At 31.6% G+C, this 22,296-nt stretch overlaps 1 protein-coding gene across 1 annotated transcript in view; it reads right to left on the reverse strand.

Moving 5' to 3' along the window:
- Positions 1-6,636: 6,636 nt before the first annotated feature.
- mei-W68 (meiotic W68) overlaps positions 6,637-22,296 on the reverse strand; it is a 106,195-nt gene continuing 90,535 nt past the window's right edge. Inside the window, exons 3-9 of the mRNA XM_077444928.1 lie at positions 9,716-10,007; positions 9,482-9,638; positions 8,736-8,879; positions 8,462-8,655; positions 7,226-7,371; positions 7,016-7,153; positions 6,637-6,936 (exon numbers count right to left, since the gene is read on the reverse strand). Coding sequence (XP_077301054.1) covers positions 6,637-6,936; positions 7,016-7,153; positions 7,226-7,371; positions 8,462-8,655; positions 8,736-8,879; positions 9,482-9,638; positions 9,716-10,004 — 1,368 coding nt within the window. The 5' untranslated portion in view covers positions 10,005-10,007. The remainder of the gene's footprint in view (positions 6,937-7,015; positions 7,154-7,225; positions 7,372-8,461; positions 8,656-8,735; positions 8,880-9,481; positions 9,639-9,715; positions 10,008-22,296) is intronic.

Here is a 22,296-nt window from a genome sequence, read left to right on the forward strand (position 1 = left end):
GCTTTGCAAAAATTTTCTCATGACGACAAAAAAAGCCTTAACTTTGAGTTTTCATCAACGATCGATCTACAATATCATCATAAAATAAAATAAATTAAAAATAAAACATAGATAATTGAAATATATTTCCAAATTTTGTATTGAAATTATTTCAATGATATTCTTAAAAATCGGGCATTCGATTGCCTAAAAAGTATTGAATCAGATATAAAATTAAAAAATATGTAGTATCAGTAAATAGTATGCATTGATTTGAAAATTAGCCATCTATAGAAATGCATAGCTTATTTATAATATTTCGAGCTTATATTGAAACTTCCTTTTGCATTGACAATTCAAGCCCTTAAGAAAATATATTAAAAAAAAAAAAAACACAAGAATTAAGAATTAAATACGTTAAGTAAAATACATAAGTTACAATACTCTATTAACTGATTTGTAAATACTATATTGTCAATGTATTTGTATTCTATTTTGTACAAATAAAATTGAAATGGTGATTAGTTTAATGAACATGTTTAAGTGCCCAGTGTACTCAGTAAGTCGTTTAGTTATGACTAAAATAATAATAAATAAATAAAAAACACTCACGATTGTGCGTGCATACATGACAAAACAGTCAATTGACAATTCTTTGCGAATTGTATTTTTTATTATTTAATGTAAAAATTAATCAATTGAAATGTGTTTGTTGATATATGTAACTTCAATGGATCATTTACAACTGGTGAATTTTATTGTGTTAAATAAAAATAGGTTTTTCATTCCAAATCGACCCTTTTTCCTTTTCAAATTGACCCTTTTTCGTTTTAAATTAACCCTTTTTACAAGGCTCTTTTGTTTTATTTATTTCAAATTGACATTGAAAAGCGGTCAATTTGAAATGAAAAAGATTTAATTTAAATTGAAAAATGGTCAATTTGAAATGAAAAAGACTCAATTGGGAAATTAAATCATCGACTTCTTATATAATTTAATATATTTTACTTTACATTGAACACCTTTCGGAATTTGTATCACTTTATCTGCTATATTTTGAAGGCTTTAATATCATTATCAGTTTTCATTTCAAATTGACCCTTTTTCATTTCAAATATCAAATTGACATTCAAAAGCGGTCAATTTGAAATGAAAAAGGCTCAATTGGGAATGAAAAACCTGTATTAAATTACATCCACTTCTTACATAATTCAATATATTTTATTTTACATTAAACAACTTTTTTTGGCTTTGATATTATTGTCACTTTTCATTTCAAATTGACCATTTTTCAGTTCAAATTGACCCTTTTCCATTTCAAATATCAAATTGATATTGAAAAGCGGTCAATTTGAAATGAAAAACGTTTAATTTGAAATGAAAAAGGTTCAATTTGAAATGAAGAGGGTCAATTTGAAATGTAGAGGGTCAATTTGGAATGAAAAAACTGTATTAAATCATCCACTTCTTACATAATTTAATATATTTTATTTTACATTGAACACCATTCGGAATTTGTATCACTTTATTCGTTATATTTTGAAGGCTTTGATATCATTATCACTTTTCATTTCAAATATTCTTTTTCATTTCAAATATCAAATTGAAATTGAAAAACGGTCAATTTGAAATGAAAAAGGTTTAATTTGAAATGAAAAAGTGTGAATTTGAAATGAAAAAGGCTCAATTTGTAATGAAAAACCTGTATTAAATCATCCACTTCTTACATATTTTAATATATTTTATTTTACATTGAACAACTTTCAGCATTTATACCACTTTATTTGTTATATTTCGAAGGCTTTGATATATCACTATCACTATTGTAAATGAGCCATTGATATACTTATACATACATTTTAATTATAATCGTATTGTATTTTCAATGATAAGTTTTTATACAAAACAGACAATACCAAAATATGTGATTTTGTATCCTACATAAATTATTATCAATTTAACATTTCATTGTTGAAAACTATCATTGTTTATTATTATTGTCTCCATGCTTAAGTTAAAGTGTGTGTGTGTTTTTTTTTACTGTGCAGAAAATGTTTGTGTAAAATATTGTAATTGTAATTCCAAAAAACTGAAATTTGATACTGAAAACACGTTAGCTGATATTTTCACTGCCAGAAGATTAATTATCGGACCTGTAGATTAGTGTCGCTATGTAAATAAAACGCATACGTGATTGAATATAATATAATAGTCCGCGATTGAAGTAAACTACATATAAAAGAACGGCCTTAAGCAGCTAACGTGTTGAAAAATTGACTCGAACAGCTAGACGAAAACTTCCATAACATCGACGCCTTAAATAACTTAATATATTATTTCCTTTATAACAATAGTAAGTAATTATAATTAAACATTAAAAGAAATACACTCTCACTCGAACGATGGCTGTATTATACATATAATATAAATAAAACTTTCCTTTGGTATATACTTTTTTATTGTATATCGGTTATAATGATCACACATCTGATGCAATTAATCAGATCATATTACTTCGGACTTTATTATTGAACGGCTGTAGATCAGATTTGGAAATTAAAAAACATATTTAAAGTGTATCTGTTGTTGAATCACATCATACTCGGTGATTTAATTTTAATACCGTTGAGTTTCGACAAATTTACAAGCTTGTAAAACAAACTAGACAATCTTAATTTATAACTTATATTGATCTTAATCTATTATATATTGAAATATTCTTGTTTAACTATTATATATATGTATACAAATTTAAGATATTATAGGGAGTATACTGTACTGTACTGCCTAAGTGAAGACAAAAACAAAACAAACAAAAAAAAAAATGGGTAAAACGATTCTCTGATATTATATGTATATGTAGAGTCAAATGAATTGAAAATGGACAGGGTATGTTTGTCGCAAAAAACAAACGTTATTTGACGCGTATTAAAAATGCCCCTATTATATCATTTATTTGTATGATCATCGTTATAGTTTGTTTGAAACGTATTCGGTTACTTATGTATGTGCATCATTGAAAAAGTCTATCGTTTATATTATAACAAAAAAATGTAATAAATAATGCGCTTTGTGCTGAATATAAAATGCCGAGATTATAACTACAATTATTGAATTATTGTATTGTACTAATGATAAGTAGCAAATGGCGGTGACCGCTGTCGAAATCATATGGTTGTTTAAAAATAAATCAAAACTTTTGCCTTGATAGATAGTTGTTAGCTGTGTAGTTATGAATTCAGCTGATTATTGACACTACTAAAGTAAACAAATTTAAAAACATATTGATTAATTATTCTACATACATAACTGGTAACAAAAAACATATACTAGCGGGGTAAACATGTTAATTTACTATTATATAGACATCGGTTAAGATTTATAACGTTTACTTACACATAAGTCAGGTGTAATTTGTTTTATCAGACATACAATATGTGTAAGCATTAAGGGATTGTTGATTTTTAGTAGATATTGTATCGATGGTTAGATGATTGTTGTAACGAGGAATACAAACGCTTAGATTCTACTTGTATACTCTTGTATCTCCTCTTTTTTTTCCCCCACCGACACTCTAACAATAGACTTGAATCATGTCAATCTTTCAAAATGACACCAATGTATGTATTTAATTTTAGAACCAACTTCAAAATCTACTTATATATAATATGGTACATTGTATTTTGTTTTTTTAATATTATTCAACGCTGTAAATTAATGTATTAGTGTATATGACGAATATGACATTGTAATCGATTTGATTTTATAGTCCTCAGTCCGAGAGAATTTAATGTGGATGGGTGAAGGTTCGACGGTGAGTTTTACTGATATGATAAAGTTTAAAACACCAAAACTAATAATTAGATCAATTTATTAAGATTGTGCAGTTAGCTTTGTTAGCATTATTTATCAACGTTAAGTGTTTTGGTTTTGTATAATACTAGAATTGTATAAATTATATATGACACGCATACAAAAATGTTTTCAATAAATTGTTATACAATCGATTTCAATTGTTTTATTTTATGAACATAAATATAGAATTTTAGATATAAGTTATTTTTTTTGTAAATTAGCTAATAGCTAAAATTATATATAAATAAATAACAATTTTGAATAGCACTGGGTATATAGAATTATTTTGAATAAAAATACCAATAATTTTATTTTACTACCGCCATCTATGTATAGAATTAATGACTACGAGACGTCACCGAGATTAAAAATTTTCGATCTTGAAACGCTTCTTAAACGATATTTTATCTCTATCGTAATGGCGGAGTATCCATTTACTTACATATATTGATGACCAAAATGAGCAATGTGGCAAAGTATGAAAACGGTCGGATAAGAGGCAAACTTTTTCCTGAATTGTAATCGTAAGTGAAACGTAAAGGAGGTATGTAAAAACGTAAAGGAGCAGTGGCGTGCGCTGAAATTCTCTCTCTTTTTGTCGTGCAGCCTTACTTAATGTGCACGAGCAGGATACAAGAGGAACAGGCTGTTCCTCTTGTATCCTGTTTGTGCACATTAAGTAAGGCTGTACGACAAAAGAGAGAGAATTTCAGCGCACGCCACTGTAAAGGAGGTATGTAAAAAGGAAGTATGTAATAAAAAGGAGGTATGTAATAAAGGAGGTATGTAATAAAGGAAGTATGTAATAAAAAGGAGGTACATATGTAATAAAGTAGGTATGTAAAAAGTGAACGAGTGGTATAATTTGTTTGGTGTGTGTCTTATTCAAAAATACATGAAAATATTTGTGAATACGTGAATATCAGAATTAAAAACAACACTCGGGACTGCTTCTTATTTTATATAACCAGCAGAATAGACTAGTGGTTAGTATATAATGCTTTGAACAGAGTGGTCACGGGTTCAAATCCCAGTGGTTTCTGTTGGACAGACCTTGGTTTGTGACTCCAGGTCGATCGTTTCCTATCAGAGTTTGCCAATTTATCTGATTTTCATTGAAATGGTTCCAACAAATTGGTAACCTTACTCATTTTCTAGTTTTCAGCAATTTTGAATTTTGCTAAATTGTATAAAATGCTGCAAATTTACTAATTTGACCGTAAATGTCTCTTTGGATTGATACTTATTTACTAAATTTCGCTGAATTGTTTAAAATGCTGCAAATTTACAAATTTGACCGTAAATGTCTCTGGATGTTAATTGATATGTACTTTGTATAATACTAATAATATTTGTATCAAATGTACAATGTTTCTGGCAAGGAAGGCGCATTGGGGTTGCCTTCTAGGCCTTCCTGGTATGAATTAAAGTTAAAATATTCTTTAGGTATTGCTTCAAAACCCAGCTCTGGATGTTAATTGATATGTACTTTGTATAATACTGATAATATTTGTATCAAATGTAAAATGTTTCTAGCAAGGAAGGCGCATTGGGGTTGCCCGTTAGGCCTTCCTGGTATGAATTAAAGTTAAAATATTGTTTAGGTATTGCTTCAAAAGCCAGCAGTATAGTTTGGTGATTGCGATAATGCTAACCACCGAGTAGTTCCCGGGATCAAGCTCTGGGTTGACTTTAATTTAAATGAATTTATTTGGAGTATTTCTACAGTACTGTTGGTCAGACTTGGATATTTGTCACTCCAAGTCGATCGTTTCCTATCAGAGTTTGCCAATTTATCTGATTTCATTGTTGAATTCGTTCCTCATCAAAATTGCCAAAACCTTTCTATAATATATACAATTTGTCACCACTATTTGAATATGATTACAAATTTAAAATTTATAAATTTACATATGTACAAGTTTAAGTTTAATACAATAGGTCTCGCTCTGGGGCAGCCCATAATGACATTGTGGTAAATATATATACATATATAAAAAAATAACTCAATAAATGGGAGCAGTTTTGTTTGTACCTTGATTTTATGAATACATATAATGATTTAAAATAATATGATTAGCCTTTTATTTATTTGGTCAGCAGCTTTGATTGATTTCATCGGTAGCAACGTTTGATTTGATGAGTAAATAGACGATCAGTAAGTTATATTATCGGTCACTAGCTGCTTGACTATAGTCGGTCAAAAAATATTATAAACAATAAGTAGTTAATTTTTATCCATTACTATGATCACAAAATTTTCGAAAATGCTACTAAAGAACCATTTATTCAAAAATAACTGGCCATTTAATTATTACTTCCCAATATCTTTCCTTTAAATATATATTAAATTGCGAATAAAGGAATATTTATATAACATATTAATGTAAAAATATGGATACTCTGAACTATTCATTTATTCAAATTTAGGGCATTTACATAAATTTTATAATATACAAAATCAACAACAAACAAAAGACAGACACAAATTAAAATTTTCAATCTGGAATAATCTGTCAAGTCACGTCAATCACCAACTGTTATTATTATTTTTATGTATTAATTATAGTAATATAAATGAATAATTAAGCCAGTTTATTTTCTGAAGTGAGCTATTGTTTATTATTTTTAAAATCAAATAAATATCCACCAGGATTTACCGACATCTAGAACATCAACGTTGAACCATTAAGAAGTTGCAAAACCCAGTTGAAAAAAATGGAGACATCTATATTCAACATAAATCATTTCTACAATAAAATAATGTGAAACTACACAGCATATTTGTACATATATAATAAATTAAATTAAATCTTTGGCACATATTTTGTGCGGGATATATCTATCAGTCAAATAAGCCTGAGACATTGTGCCGATGCCTTCGATCTCGGCCTTTTGATTTTGATCCAGCAAAATTTGTATTTGAGAAGCGAGCGCCGATCCGGGAAGACAATACGGCCGATCCATCAGATCTTTGCATTTGCTGACATCCTTCGAAGACAGTGGCAAACTCGGTGAACTCAATTTTGCAATATCTGATGGATGAATGCCCAACCATCGTAGAGACGGCACGGCCAGCTTGCTTGCCAAGTGAGCCGTCGCCTAAACCAATCAACAAATGTTTATACAATTACAAAATTAGCAAACATATAACAAAAACAGTCGGCATGATAAACTCTACCAATGATCCAAAGCGATATGTGCACATGATTTCTATTCCGTAAGGATCACCATCTACCAGAGCCAACGGTGGAATTTTTAAAGAGTCGACGAGCAATTTCAGCATCAATCTAGTGTTTATATCAGGATATCCTTTACCCTTAAATCAGAAATATATATATTATAATCAAAAATATCACAATGAAATGTGTGAAATACGTGTAATAATAACAGTTATCATTATGAACGGTTTCAAGCGATCCAAAGCTCCTTCGTCCAAAAGTTTTTGAAATATTGCATCTTTTTCTATGACCAGTATAAATTTTGCATTCGATTTCACAGATTTTATACCGATTATATCTTGAGGAATTAGTACACCTAATGAATAATATTTAAATAAATAAACAATACAATATAGAAAGTAATGGTACCATTCTCGGTCGGATCCAATCATCTACAGTTTTTTTTTTAATTTTATTTAACCGGCAGAATATGGTTAGCATATAATGCTTTGAACAGAGTGGCCACGGGTTCAAATCCTACTGGTTTCTGCTGGCCAGACCTTGGTTTGTGACTCCAGGTCGATCGTTTCGCTCGGACATTAAGCTTCTGCCTATCACCGAGAGGCGCCGGGTTTGATCCCATGAGCTGACCTCGATTGAAAAGAATTTTTCTGAGTATATCTGCAGTGCTGCTGGTCAGACTTGGATATTTGTGACTCCAGGTCGATCGTTTCCTATCAGCGTTCGCCAATTTTTCTGATTTCATTGTTGAAACGGTTCCCGATTAAAATTGGCTAAAAAACCTTCCTACCTACTATGTCACCACTATTTGAGTGTGATTAATGTACAATAAAATTTATGTACAATTCATAGATGTCTCGTTAATTTGCGAATTTTCAGTGTTTCGTAATTCAACGAGCTGTGTAATAAAAATGCTGCATTGTTTGTAATTGTCCAGGAAGACGCATTGGGGTTTACATGTAAGGCATTCCTGGTATATATGTAAAAAATAAATAAATAAATCAGTTCCAATTTATCTGATTTTCATTGAAACGGTTCCAACAAATTAGCAACCTTACCCATTTTCTCGAAAATTTCGAGTTTTCAGCAATCTCGAATTTCACTGAATATTATAAAATGCTGCAAATTATTTACTGAATTGTTTAAAAAAATGCTGCAATTTAACAAATTTGACCATAGATGTCTCTGTGGGTATTAATTGATATGTATTTACTTTATATAATACTTGTATTAAATTTATAATATTTCTGACCAGGGAGTCTAATTGGGGTTACCTGTTAGACCCCCCTAGTATAGATTAAAAATAAAAATAAAATTTTGTCATGGTTTCAAATATCGAAGATTTAGGCTCTTGAGATTTATTTACAACCATCTGGATTGTAATAATCAGTAGCACTATAACTTAATTTATTTATTTTTAAAGCATAAATAGAACAAAAATAAACCTCCAGAATTTAGACAATTTATTTTGTGTCCTTCGTGGGTGATGATTTCCAATGGTCCAGAGATTAATCCTTTAGATGTCGTCAATATGCCCAATTCCCATTGTGGTGTATCCAACAAGCAACAGATTTCGCTCACAGCTACATCAATGGAGCGTTGATTTTTAACTTTTGCTACATTTTGATAATATAATTCTCTAAAATGAAATATATTTTACTATATTTGTATGTATGTAAATAGCATGTAACTATGGTGATATTTATTATGATATTTTACCTCCTTGTACAGGTTACATTCTTTATTATCATCTGGTGAATGGTCGACAGAAGATGTAGAATTAAACAGAACTTACTTGTAGATTTCTTATATTCAAAACTAATTATTAACATTTTTGAATCCACCGCAGGCTTCAGTGTAACTCTATAATTAGGAAATAAAATCTGTAGTAGAATAAATAAATATGACAGTTTGGATTTTTGGTGCATATGTGATTACATACACACAGTTAATCAAGGACACGTTTTAAAAATTGCAATAAATAAAAAATTCTGCTCCGAAACTGAAACAGAGGTTGGGATCCGGAACTGAAAAAAGAATCCGGATCCGGAACTGAAAAATAAATTCGGAACCGGAACTGAAAAAGGAATCCGGAATCCGGAACCGGAACTTAAAAAGAAATCCGGAACCGAAACTGAAAAATGAACCTGGATCCGGAATTGAAAAACGAATCTGGATCCGGAACTGAAAAACGAATCGAAATTGAAAGTGGAATCGAAAACGATATCACGGATTCTACGAACCAAAACATACAAACTTACAAAGCTTCTTTCGAAATTACACATTAGAATAATATAATACTATAATTACTAACAAAAATAAAATAAAATCGTAAAATAGAAACCTACCTAGAAGATTAGTAGCTATTAAAATACATAGATATAAGATGTATTGTGAACATACTTTAGTAATAATAAAAAGCATTTAAAAAAAAAAACAATTAAATGATCATTAAAAATATTAACCTTTCTTTAAATATACAGTTATTCCATAGCCTTTGATTCCTCAATATAAATTTAGGCGACTGATCATTTGCTATATCAGATATGACACCTTCAATTATCTTCTCAATCTTATCAAGTAAAACCTGCTTTCCATCCGTATTATTAATACTGCTACGTTCTGAAATAAAATACAAATAAAATCATAATATTATTGAACGATTGAAGCTATTATGATAAGTAAATAAAAAAAAATACCATTCAAACTATTTTTTTGACTGTAAAATACTATTTTTGAAGATTCTTCATCGTGATGAGTATCAGCAGGTTGTGACAACGATTTAACAGCTTGTCTCAATTCATTAAAGTCGCAATGTCCAGTAGCGATCAGCTTTTCGATCGATGATTTGTTCGAACGCTCTGCTTTTAATTTCAATAAATCACTTTTGAAATCTCTGTATAGTGTTTCGACAGCATTTACATACTTTATATTCTGAATATGCTTATCGTTGATTTCGGCTAAATCATCTCCGATCCAAAACTCCATAATCTGCAAAGTACATACATAGAAATGAACCCATGTTAACATGTCGTAACAGTAAAAAAAATGAATTCGGAGCTCCAGCTGCGATCCTAACGGAACATCCAAATCTTGATTCGGCAAAAAGGAGACATAACTTTTACCCAATAATAAACAGATAACAAGATCGCACTGTGAAAAATGAATTGTCACCACAAATCATAAAGAAAAGGTGTGAGCAAATTTGTTCGAACTCTGAGCATTGTGGGGGATCCGATTTTGTATCGTGATTGATTGAATTGAAAAAAATATATATAGTTATAAGGAAAATGTATCATTCGCCAGTTTGATTAATTAAAATACGCCTACGACTAGTTTATTTTAAATTTTTATTTAAAACTAGTGTTGGTACGAAAGCAGATTATTTTCGGAACGTTTATATTCTAACTATGGTTTAAGTATATAGTATACTAGTATATAGTTTATCGTGATATCTATTTACATATATAAAATTGAATGTCCGTCTGTGTGTCTCGAATAGGCTCTTAAGCTACTGAACCGATTACGGTTGTATGCATGTCCGGGAAGATTACTGTAAAAAAAAACGGGAAAAAAACTCTTAATAATAATATTCATAATTACGATTTTACTGACGCGAAGTCAAGCTATCCCATTTCGCCTTCGACGCATCACGCCACGAGTGTGACAATAATTGCGCCACGCCTACCTTGCAACTCGAATGTACTGACCATTCGGGGCTGTACATCAACAAATATATCTATACATATCAGTGGCGTGCGGTCCATGGATGCGGTGGATGCGGCGCATCCCCTATAACTTTAAAAAGCCAAGAGTATTTTTAATAAATATTTGAATTTCGCTTCGATGTATTCTTAGTGATGTACGTGATTATGATGTAGTTTATGAGTATATATATATATATATTTCACATATCACGTGTTTTTTGTTACATGATGCATTATATAGGATCTTTTGATAATTTTTATTAAGGATTCGCATAGGCGGGCGGGCGGCCGGCCGGCCACAGGCGAGTGACGCTGGCGAGTAGACGCTGAGTGAAGTGCGCCCGCGTCATGGATTCGGAGTCGATACCGATCCCATTTGCGCATGCGCACTATGAGGCTGTCTTATTCGCGCGGACGCGTTGACACTTGTTTAACCTCTACGGTGGATTCGGTTTCTCTGTTTGCTTATCTATTGAGTTTCACTTGGAAGCCGCTGTTGATCGATATTTCCGCACGCTACGCCCCAAGTTATTTATCAAAAAGCTAGCCGATTCATTTCTTTAGACGAAGTTAATCATTTATACTGTAAGTTGGTTATTTTTTACTTTTGAATTAAGTTTTCATTTTAATTAGTTTCGTCTAACTTTATTTTTAGTTTACTGTTCCACTACTTACGAGTTTTCATTATTGCCTTTAATATGGATATCGAAAATAACAATGAGAGTGGACTTGTCGTCGAGATCAATAATAATTGCAATTGTTTAATTGAAAATGTGCTGAAAAGAAGATTTGCTTCTCTCCCATTTAATGAAAAGGAGATTATTGTTAAGAGCCCCAAACCCACACCAATATTAAATATTCAGTCTAAAACAAAAACATTTAAAAGGTATTTTAACACAGAAACATACGAAAAAATTTCATGGATTTGTGGATGTGCTCACTTAACGAAATTATTCTGTTGGCCATGTATTTTATTTTCTCAAGAAGTGAATGTCTGGAGTAAATTTGGATTTTCTGACCTAAACAATTTAAGTAAATCGCGCAAGAGACATGAATGTTCTCAAGCTCACATATGTTCTGCTGCTCAATTTAAAAAATTTGGAAAGGGACCTCGTATAGAAAATTTTTTAAGTGCTCAATTTAAAGCAAATATTGAAATGCACAACAAAGAAGTTACTGCAAATAGATACATTTTGTCGAAATTAATAAGCGCGATCTGTTTTTTAGCAAAACAAGAACAACCTTTACGAGGACATTTTGAACACCAGGAATCGTAAAATAGAGGGAATTATATTGAATTGCTGTATCTGTTGAGTGAATCAGACATAAAATTGAAAACTCATTTAGATAACTCTACGGTGTTTACTGGATTATCGAACCATATACAAAATGACTTGGTATCCGCAATATCAAAAGTCTTGCTAGATGAGATTAAAACTGAAATACGTGCATCAAAATTTGTTTCCATAATTGTGGACGAATCTACAGATATCAGTCGCAAAGCTCAGCTATCTACTATTTTTAGATATGTAGATGAAAACAATGAAATTCAGGAGAGATTAGTTGGATTTGTCGATGTTAGTCCCAATAGAACAGCTAATTCTCTTTTTCAGCACATACGTGAGACCTTGGAAGAATTTGGTTGTTTGGACAAATTAATTGCACAAACGTATGATGGAGCGGCTGTAATGTCCGGGGAGCATAATGGAGTGCAACGAAAAATTCAAGATATTTGTCCTAATTCTTTATTTGTCCATTGTTACGCTCAGAGATTGAATTTAGTTTTGTCGCAATCTGTTAACCATATATCCGGATGCAAACGTTTTTTCAGCCGTATGTTGTCATTTTCAACTTTTTTTTGTAAGTCTTCAAGAAGAATTTCCCTTCTCGATTGTCAAATAAAAAAACGATTTCCCACTGCTGCCCCTACACGATGGAACTACAATAGCAAAATTTTAAATATGGTATTAGAATATCAAACAGAATTAATGGAAATATTTAATCAAATAATTAATGATGAAGACGAATGGGATACTGATGCTGTCATAAATGCTGAAGTCCTTCATCGTTATTTAAAAGAGTTTGAATTCAATTTCAATTTGCATTTATTTTCTGCAATATTTAATTCGGCAGATTTTTTATTTGAAATTTTACAAAAAAAAACCTTTGACATATCGTATTGCGTAAGTGAAATTAAAAAATTTGTAAAATATTTAGATAACAAAAAAGACGATTTTGATTCATTGTGGAACAAAGTAATAACTAAAAATTTTAATAGAAAAAGAAAATATGCTGAATGTGAAGAAGATGTGAAAACAACGTATAAACTTCACTATTCTGAAATTTTAGAAACTCTTTCAGTAAATACAACCAATCGATTTCGAGATATCGAAAATTTAAAATTTCTTTTAATTTTTTTTAACGTCAAAAAATTTAAAGAATATGAAAATAATTTTCCAGATATCCTATTTAAATCACTCCACCTAACTTATGGAAAATAATTTGATTTGATGAAATTAAAAAGCGAATTAATTTACATGTACTCAACGCAAGATTTTCATTTGAAATCTATAAATGACGTAAAGGAATTAATTGTGAAAGATGATCTAATAGAAGTTTTGGAACAAGTATTTAGTTTAATACAATTAATTTGTACGATACCTTCCACGAGCGCATCGGCTGAACGATCATTTTCGACTATGAAAAGAATTAAAACGTTCACCAGAAGTAGTCAAAGTGAAGAAAGACTCTCTGGTCTTACTAAAATTGCAATCGAAAAGAAAATAATGTCAAATTTAAAAAACAATAAAAAATTCTATGATGCGGTTATCGATGAATTTTGTAAAAAGGAACGAAGAATAAAATAAAATTTTAAAAAATAAATTGGTCGGTTTTTTTTTTCAAACAAGAGACAGCATCCCTTGTTTGAAAAGTCACCGCACGCCACTGATACATATGTATATATTTTATTTTATTTTTATTTTACATACATATTTTCACATACATATATACAAATATACCAGGAAGGCTTAACAGGTAAGCCCCAAATGCGCCTTCCTGGTCCACATAATTATTACATAGATACATGTAAATCTAAATATCTGACATCTATGGTCAGTATACATATTTTACAAACATCGTATTAATACGATAAATAACGATGAATAACTTTCATGTAACAATAAGAATTTTATATTCGATAAACAACCACAGAGACATCTATGGTGAGCAATATGGCGAAACCTAAGATATAACAATAACTAAAGGTTCGCAACAGAAAATTGGGAAGGAAACGCCAATTTTACAGGAATCGTTTCAATGAAAATCAGAAAAATTGGCAAATTCTGATAAGAAACGATCGACCTAGACAAATCAAGGTCGGGCCAACAGCGAGACTTAGCGGGGATTCGAACTCGTAACATCAAGTACGAAATAGTTCAACATTCACCACTAGACCACGCTGCTGGTTATAAAATTGAATATCCGTGGAACGGGAACGAGAACAGGAAAGGGAATTGCACGCGTTATTGTAGCATTGCAACGCATGCTGGGTTCAGCTAGTAGTGTACTAAATTTGGTGGTCCCAATTAGAAAACCGTGGATTTATATTGTGTAAATTTTTATAAAGATCGCTAAAATACTATACAGATCAAATAAAATCAATTATAAATACATAATAATATATGTATATATAAACGGGTACGATGTATGTGGGTATGTTTGTGGCGGGCGCGTGAACAAAAAATAGAGATTGCAAAACAACAAATTTTAGAATACCAGGAGTATATAGATAGGAGTGTCTTTGTGGATATGTGTATGTGTGTACGTTACCACGCAGCGCATCTGATGTTGACGTCACCCGTCGCTAGGCCTGACGTCGCTCGCCGCTCAATATCAGGAGCACATGTCAGACGCTCAGGCCCCCACTCCCTGCATCTCCTCGTTACGCTAAATACCTATGGCGGATGCTTAAAATTCACCCATTGGTCAAAATGCATATATCATCGTTGCTCTAATTAGCCAATCGTTTTAGTACACGTGAAACACTTCACACTGATTGGTTGTGCGCCTCGTTCACGTGTATTTATTTTATTAAATACTAGTTGTTTTACCCGGCTTCGCTCAGTGTTTATAATATAAGCAGCTTAAACATGTCGAATCTAATAGTAAATATTCATTTGTTTTTTCATTAAATTTATTTGAATCGAAAAAAATATAATATTCAACCAATTGAATTGTCGTCATAGAAACTTTGTTTTGTTTACGAAGTTCACAACCACAGATACTTACATACATATAGATATATACATACTTACATACAAAGTCTCTTTCGAAATTATATATTAGATCTCTAGGCACAACTTATGTATACTCCTGGCATCCTAAAATTTGTTTTTTTGAAATGTCCATACTGGTCGACGCGTCCGCCACATATCCACATACATACATACATCGCGTCCGTTTTTATATATATTATTATTGTAGATATATACATCAAAAATGATTTTAACAAATTCAAATGCCCATCACTTCTTACTACTCACTACTTATTAGTTATTGCAATGTAGCTATTCCAGCTTGAAAAAAGCGCACGGAAGCATTGATTTTTGAAAAAATTAAATAAAAGATCTTTATACGTGTTTTAATTTAAATAAAAGCCGTTTCAAGTTACGTTAAATTGATTTAGATTTTGCCGAGAGATAGTGATGCGAAAATTAGCAAGCGCGCGTACGACGATGATGTCATTGCACGCATCGCGTCAAATTCAAATTAGAGTAGTGATCGCGTGAAGATTGTACCAAATGATGCAGCAGGTGTTGCACTGGTCTGGCTGGACAGATGTGGAAGACACTGGAAAGCCTTGAAATACACAACAACATGACAGTAATTCACGACCACTCACCGAACGACTACTATCGAGATATGAATCAAAGCTCACGTCAAGATTTAAGGCCTTCCAGCTAAAAAGCGGGAATTTTCCATCGTTTTCCGACAATATTTTAGAAATATTGTCGGAAATATTTATTTTAAAAATCCTTTCTGTCAGGCGTCGACATAATGATGGTATATTCTTCTTTAAGCTCATAAATGGTTTCCTTGATTGTTCTGATTTACTGAATAAGGTTAATTTCAGAATCCCAGTTCGGTACTCTAGACGCGTTGCACTCTTTTCACTTGATCCTTTCAATACTAATTCCCAAAAATATTTTTATCTGCAGCGCGTTTATCGTATGTTTAATGGAGAGCTGAATGAGGTTGATCTATTTGGTATTTCCCTACATCAATTCAGGTCTAACATCAAAAGAATCTTGACCGATTGATTCATTTCTTCTCCTATTCTATTTTTCCAATATTTCCAATATTTTTATACTTTAGTTTAGTTATGTAATGTGCTATTTAATCATATTATAGCTTTCATTCTTTTCCTTTTCATTTGTTTATTTTGTATTTACCTTTTTCATTTGTTTTATATTTGTAAATTTCAATTTCTTCTTATATTATATTTTATAACCTTTTCCAAATATTTTAATACTATAGTTTAATTATGCAATGTTCTACATATTTTGTCATGCCTTTATTATTTACTTTTTAATTTGTTTTCCTTATATTTATCTTTTTCATTTTTGTAAAAATCTATTATTGGACTCGGATGTTACATATATTATTTATTTACTATTTGTTTTTTTATACATATCTATGTACATCCTGTATGTTGATTTTTCAATTCATAAAATAAAATAAAATAAAATACACGTAATTACATGTATAATGGAAATATTTGCCTACTATTATATAAATAATTTATTGTCGATGCATATGTAGAATATTGTAGCCCGTATAGTATGTTAATTATTACTATATATACATATGTATATAAATAACAAAACCGTTAATGTCTAAAACTGTATCATATTTACCTATCAATAATTACAAAATATCGTTGTACTTGTACGTCAATTTTTACATATTGTACATAAATCAAATTCAGATATTTGTGACATAGCGGGTAGGATGATTTTTGCCAATTTGATGGAGGAACCGTTTCAACAATGAAATCAGATATATTGGCAAACTCTGATAAGAAACGATCGACTTGGAGTCACGAATATCCAAGTCTAACCAGCAGTATTAAAGATTAGCACGGGATCGAACCCGGAACCTCTCGATGCTAAACATAAACGCAGCCTCCGAGCCATACTGCTGGCTTGATATGATAATTAGGTATTAATAATTGATGTTTCTTGAACTGTATAGTACAGTTGTCGCATTGGAGCAATCTACATACAAGACGAGTGTGCATGATTGATTGAATAAAAAAATAAATAAAAAAAATACGGTAGGGCTGTCTCACTGATATTGTATTTAGCCTTTGAGGTATTGAAATTGGTAATAATTAAAATAGATATATGTATGTTTATGTATACATATACGAAACATGTTAGATGTCACAATTTGTGAAAAGTTTGAGAAAATTAGACGAGGTGAAATTATTTTGGGCGATTCGTTGTCGAACAAGCGTACTTACAAGCTGGCTTATGTCGAATGCGGGTCCGTTCAATACTTTATCGTCGAACGAACATCATTCACGACGAATCTCTGAATAATTATCTGTCATTAATTCAACTCGGTTCACCGTTAAAATTGTCGGCTCCAAAAGTATATTAAGTACAAAAAAACAAATGTAATAATATGTATGCAGTGGGGGTTTGTCATACATTGAAATTACATATAAGCCTGCGCTTGGGCCCCCAAATCTTGGGGGCCATCAATAGAATTTGTTTTATTAATCATTTTGAACCATTTCTGAACCATTTTTCGTGTCGAACAATGTAGTTTGCTTAAGCTGCTGAATAAAACCAATATTTTTCCTACCATATTGGAAGCACCGTCTGTTGTTACAGAAACAATTTTCTGTAAGGTGATATTATTTTTCTTTAAAACTATTCTTTAAAAATATCAAGACGGTACAGTTTTCTTTCAACGTTATTAGTATTTTTTTTTAATTTCAAAGAGTCAACACATCGGTCATTCAAAAAGCTTTCTTGGGTCAATGTCTGACCCACAGGTCATAGGCTCGCCATCACTGCTCTATATATTAACTTAGGTTGCAAGATTTTTAATATTAGCAGGAACGGGAATTACAGCAACGTTGTAATGTGGTTTCCATAAGATTTACCTTGGCGTACTTGATATACTTGGCGTTTTGACATAACAAAGGTTTGGGTCTACGTGACGAGCCAGAATGTTAAATTACAGAAAACACAAATATCGGAAAGCAAAGATCGAAAATCGACAGATCTTAAGTCGAAAGATAAAAAAAAGGGTGCATGGTAAATGGTACATACTCACTTAATTTGCGCGAGCAGGGTACAACAGGAACAAAAGGAACAGGCTCCTCCTGTATTCTGTGCGCGCACATTAATACGGGATGAAAAGCCTGTCCCTCTTGTTCCTGTTGTATCCTGCTCGCGCAAATTAAGTGAGTATATACCGTTTACCATGCACCCTTTTTTTTTGATCTTTCGACTTAAGATCTTTCGATTTTCGATCTTTGCCTACCGATATTTGCGTTTTCTGTAATTTAACATTCTGGCTCGTCACGGAGACCGCAAAGGCTTTGACAGTTAAAGTTTCATGTGACACCTAGTGAGTATATTTGAACCTTTTGACTTTTAGCCTTAAACTAAAACCAATAGTTCGTGTAAAGACAAATTAATATGTTCATGAACGAACCGGAATGAGCACTTGAATATATAAATTTCAATACTGAAATCTCTACACAGACGCAATTTGGATCGTAATTTAATAAACCCCACCATAAAGAACAGTATCGAGATTTCTCGGTAAGTTGTTCTGAAGACTACATATTATGTAGTAAACAACATTTGAGAGTATTTTAATATATGCAAGACACGCGACCGCAAGCTCACCTCAAATTGTTACAAGTGTTTTCAATGTTTTTCTTTTACTCGTACGTGTGGGGACCACGCGTTCATGCAAATCATATGTCACCAGTGGCGTACCATCTATAAGCTGCCAGGTAATTCAGGTATATATGTACATTTTATTTATTTATTTATTTTATTTTTTATTTTACATATATACCAGGAAGGCCTTACAGGAAAATCCCAATGCGCCTTCCTGGCCAATTACAAATACAAATGCAGCATTTTTTATTATAATTCGTTGAATTGCGAGACACTGAAAAAACTCGCAAATTAACGAGACATCTATGAATTGTACATAAATTCTTATTGTACATCCATCAAATTTCAAATAGTGGTGACATAGTAGGTAGGAAGGATTTTTAGCCAATTTTTTTTTCCGGGAACCGTTTCAACAATGAAATCAGAGAAAATTGGCAAACTCTGATAGGAAACGATCAACCTGGAGTCACAAATCCAGGTCTGACCAACAGCATACTCTGAAAAATTCATTTTCATTCAGGGATAGAACCCGGCACCTTCTTGACGGTAAGCAGAAGCTTAACGTCCGAGCTATGCTGCTGGCTATGTACATACATGCATATATGCGAAGTAATATCTTGTAATGCTGACCCTCTTTTGTAGTTATATTTATCATTAGTGTTGTACCCGATGAAATATAATCGCATGGGTGTTGGCATATTAAGTTATTAAATAAAAAAAAATTAAAAGAATTGTGTCAGTCCTGTGTTCGATCTATTTAATTAAATATTTATATTTAATATGAAAAAAAAAATGGTAAAAGCTACCCACCTACCTACATATCTATATACATACATATATATCAAAATGAATGTCTGTTTGTCTGTCTCTTATACATAGGCTCCTAAACCACTCAACTAATTACGATGGAACTTTCAGAATTTGTTGTATGCATGACCGGGAAGCTTACTGTAAAAAAAAATTGCCCAAAAACGGGAATGAGTGGCATTGCAACGAAATAATTTCAAATGTTTTAGCGTCACGACCTGCGTTGTTAGGGTAAAATAAATAAACAATTAAATAATTTCAAATGAGTTCGCTGCATTTTTCCGACAAATGGGAACGAGAACGAGAACAAGAACGGGAACGGGAATTGCATGCGCTATTGTGGCATTGCAACGCATGCCGGGTTCAGCTTGGAAACAAAATAAAACACCAATAGAAAAAATAATTAATTAATTAAATAAATTTTCAATAGATGTCACTAAATGCTCAGAGACTAAGCCTATTAGCCTAGAGGAAACATTGGTAGCAAACAGTATATATATAGAAGTTTTTTTTCTCTCGTAATTATATAAGCTAATCCTAGAGGAAACATTGGTAGCAAAGAGTATACATATATATATAGAAGTTTTTTTCTTTCGTAATTATATTCGTACATTTTGTTGGCAGTGATTTAGCTATGTCAAATCGAAACGACTATTATAGTACGCTGAGCGTTATCTCAGATACACAGACACACAGACTAGCGATATTATATTTATCATTGTGTAAAAAGTATGCTTTTGGTAAGTATAATTTCATGCACAACCATATAGATCGGGCCAACTTCTACATACATATCGTACTTCAGTCGTACGTACGCCTTTGAATTTTCGATTGACGATTCTGGGTACGTGTTGATGTTTTATGCATTAAATGACAGCTGATTTCCGAATGCATCTGCTTTCGCCCACGCACGTAGCTCGTAAAAACAACAGTCGAATGTACTGATATAGAATTTTATCATTGAGCCAAAACAAACTACATACATACATACACTGTCGCATTTAAATACAATGATCTTACGATTATCCGGGATCACTTTAAACAGGTCATCGATTGTATAATATTTGCCTGGATTCAAATTTTCCTTATACGGTGATCCCGGAACAGCAACTTAAATTCGGCCATCAAAAACAACACTCAAACTCATACTAATTACATCGTCAAATAATTCATGAAATATATATATATTTGTCATTAGTATTATACAAACACATATGTAATTCATTAAAATGAGGGGCATTTTTTTATTATTTATAGCGCCATTACGGGTTTTGCCTCAAGGCGACACCTATCGCCAAATTTTTACATTGTGCTTTATTAAAGCCCGCTTTAAAGGTCAAAGAATTTGACCCTCAAAGCCCTTAACATGAGCCCCCCCCCCCCCCTCCAACGAATACAGTGTACATATGTACATTATATAAATTTATAAAATTATCATTTTAAATTATATTCAAATATTGATGACAATGAGGATAGGTTTCCAATTTGTTTGGAAACGTTTCAAAAATCAGATAAATTGGAAAACGATCGACCTGGAAGCACATATATCTGAGGTCTGGCCAGCAACACCGGGCTAGAGATTAAACCAATGACCCCTCATTGAACTGACCGAACCCATGACTCCTCAACGTTGCTCGTTATATCTACACGTTAAAATTCACAACCATGCAGCTTTTCTTATACATATACTTAAATCCGTATAATAGAATATTGGATACGAAATTTAGTTTAATTTGAACCTATTAAATTTTGTTTAATTTTTATTTTTTACTGTTTTTTTATTATTTTAATCCTTATTTTTTTGTTTCTTTAAATATTTTGGGTAGCATGTGAAGATTGTTATCAATGTTTCTTAAATAATATGAAATGTGTTTTTTATATATGTTTATATGTATGTATGTATGATTATATATACATATGTAGATAGGTATTATACCTATATAATGTGTGTCTTATATGTATATTCTTGTCTATGTTTATATTATTCTATAATATAAACTATGTGTCATATTGGGGTAACCTGTGAAGACACGTATATGTTTATTAAAATAAAATAAAATAATATGTCGGTAATCTTTAAGACGCGAACGTATAAATATACCTTATATTGGGCATTGTTACTAAATACTACAAAATCTGATAGAAAACAAGAGCTATAGACATAAATGGGGAAGGATAGTTCGAACGACTGAGTACAAAAGAAGATGAGGCAGAAGAAAACAGATCTGAGTACGTATAATGTACATATTGTATATGAAGAATAGTATCAAAGTGGCAAATATATTATATATTTGAGAATGAAATAATGCAAATTTCATAATATATAGTGTGAAAAATAAAAAGTTATAGGCGTTTAAACAATATAAACCTGACAAAGCGAGAGGGTGGCGGAAAGAAAAATAAATACGGCAAATTACCATTAGACGTCAAGATGGTCAACATTGAAGCATTTTTAAACTTGTCTATTACGATTATTTTTCAACATCGTACTGGCGGATTTGATTTGAATATACATATATTGTTGACCAAACCGCGCAAAATGGAATGTAGGATATCAAATCCAAATGTTGTCAGACGAACGATCGAAGGCAAACATACATACATAGACAGTGGCGGACTGGCCATACAAGCGTACATGCCCGATGGCATGTGGGCCCCACTATCCGTTAGAAAATATGGGCCCTCAGTAAAATTAAATAACTTTTTAATTTAACTATTTCACGTGTGTAAAAATTTATAGGATATTGCACTTTGGGACCTAGAGTTTGGGTATTTCAACAAAACAAATTTCTTACGATATACACAAACAACTAATGCCTGCTTTAACAGCCCAAGGAT

The sequence above is a fragment of the Arctopsyche grandis genome, chromosome 13, assembly GCF_051622035.1.
Source record: "Arctopsyche grandis isolate Sample6627 chromosome 13, ASM5162203v2, whole genome shotgun sequence".
Classification (NCBI taxonomy): domain Eukaryota; kingdom Metazoa; phylum Arthropoda; class Insecta; order Trichoptera; family Hydropsychidae; genus Arctopsyche; species Arctopsyche grandis.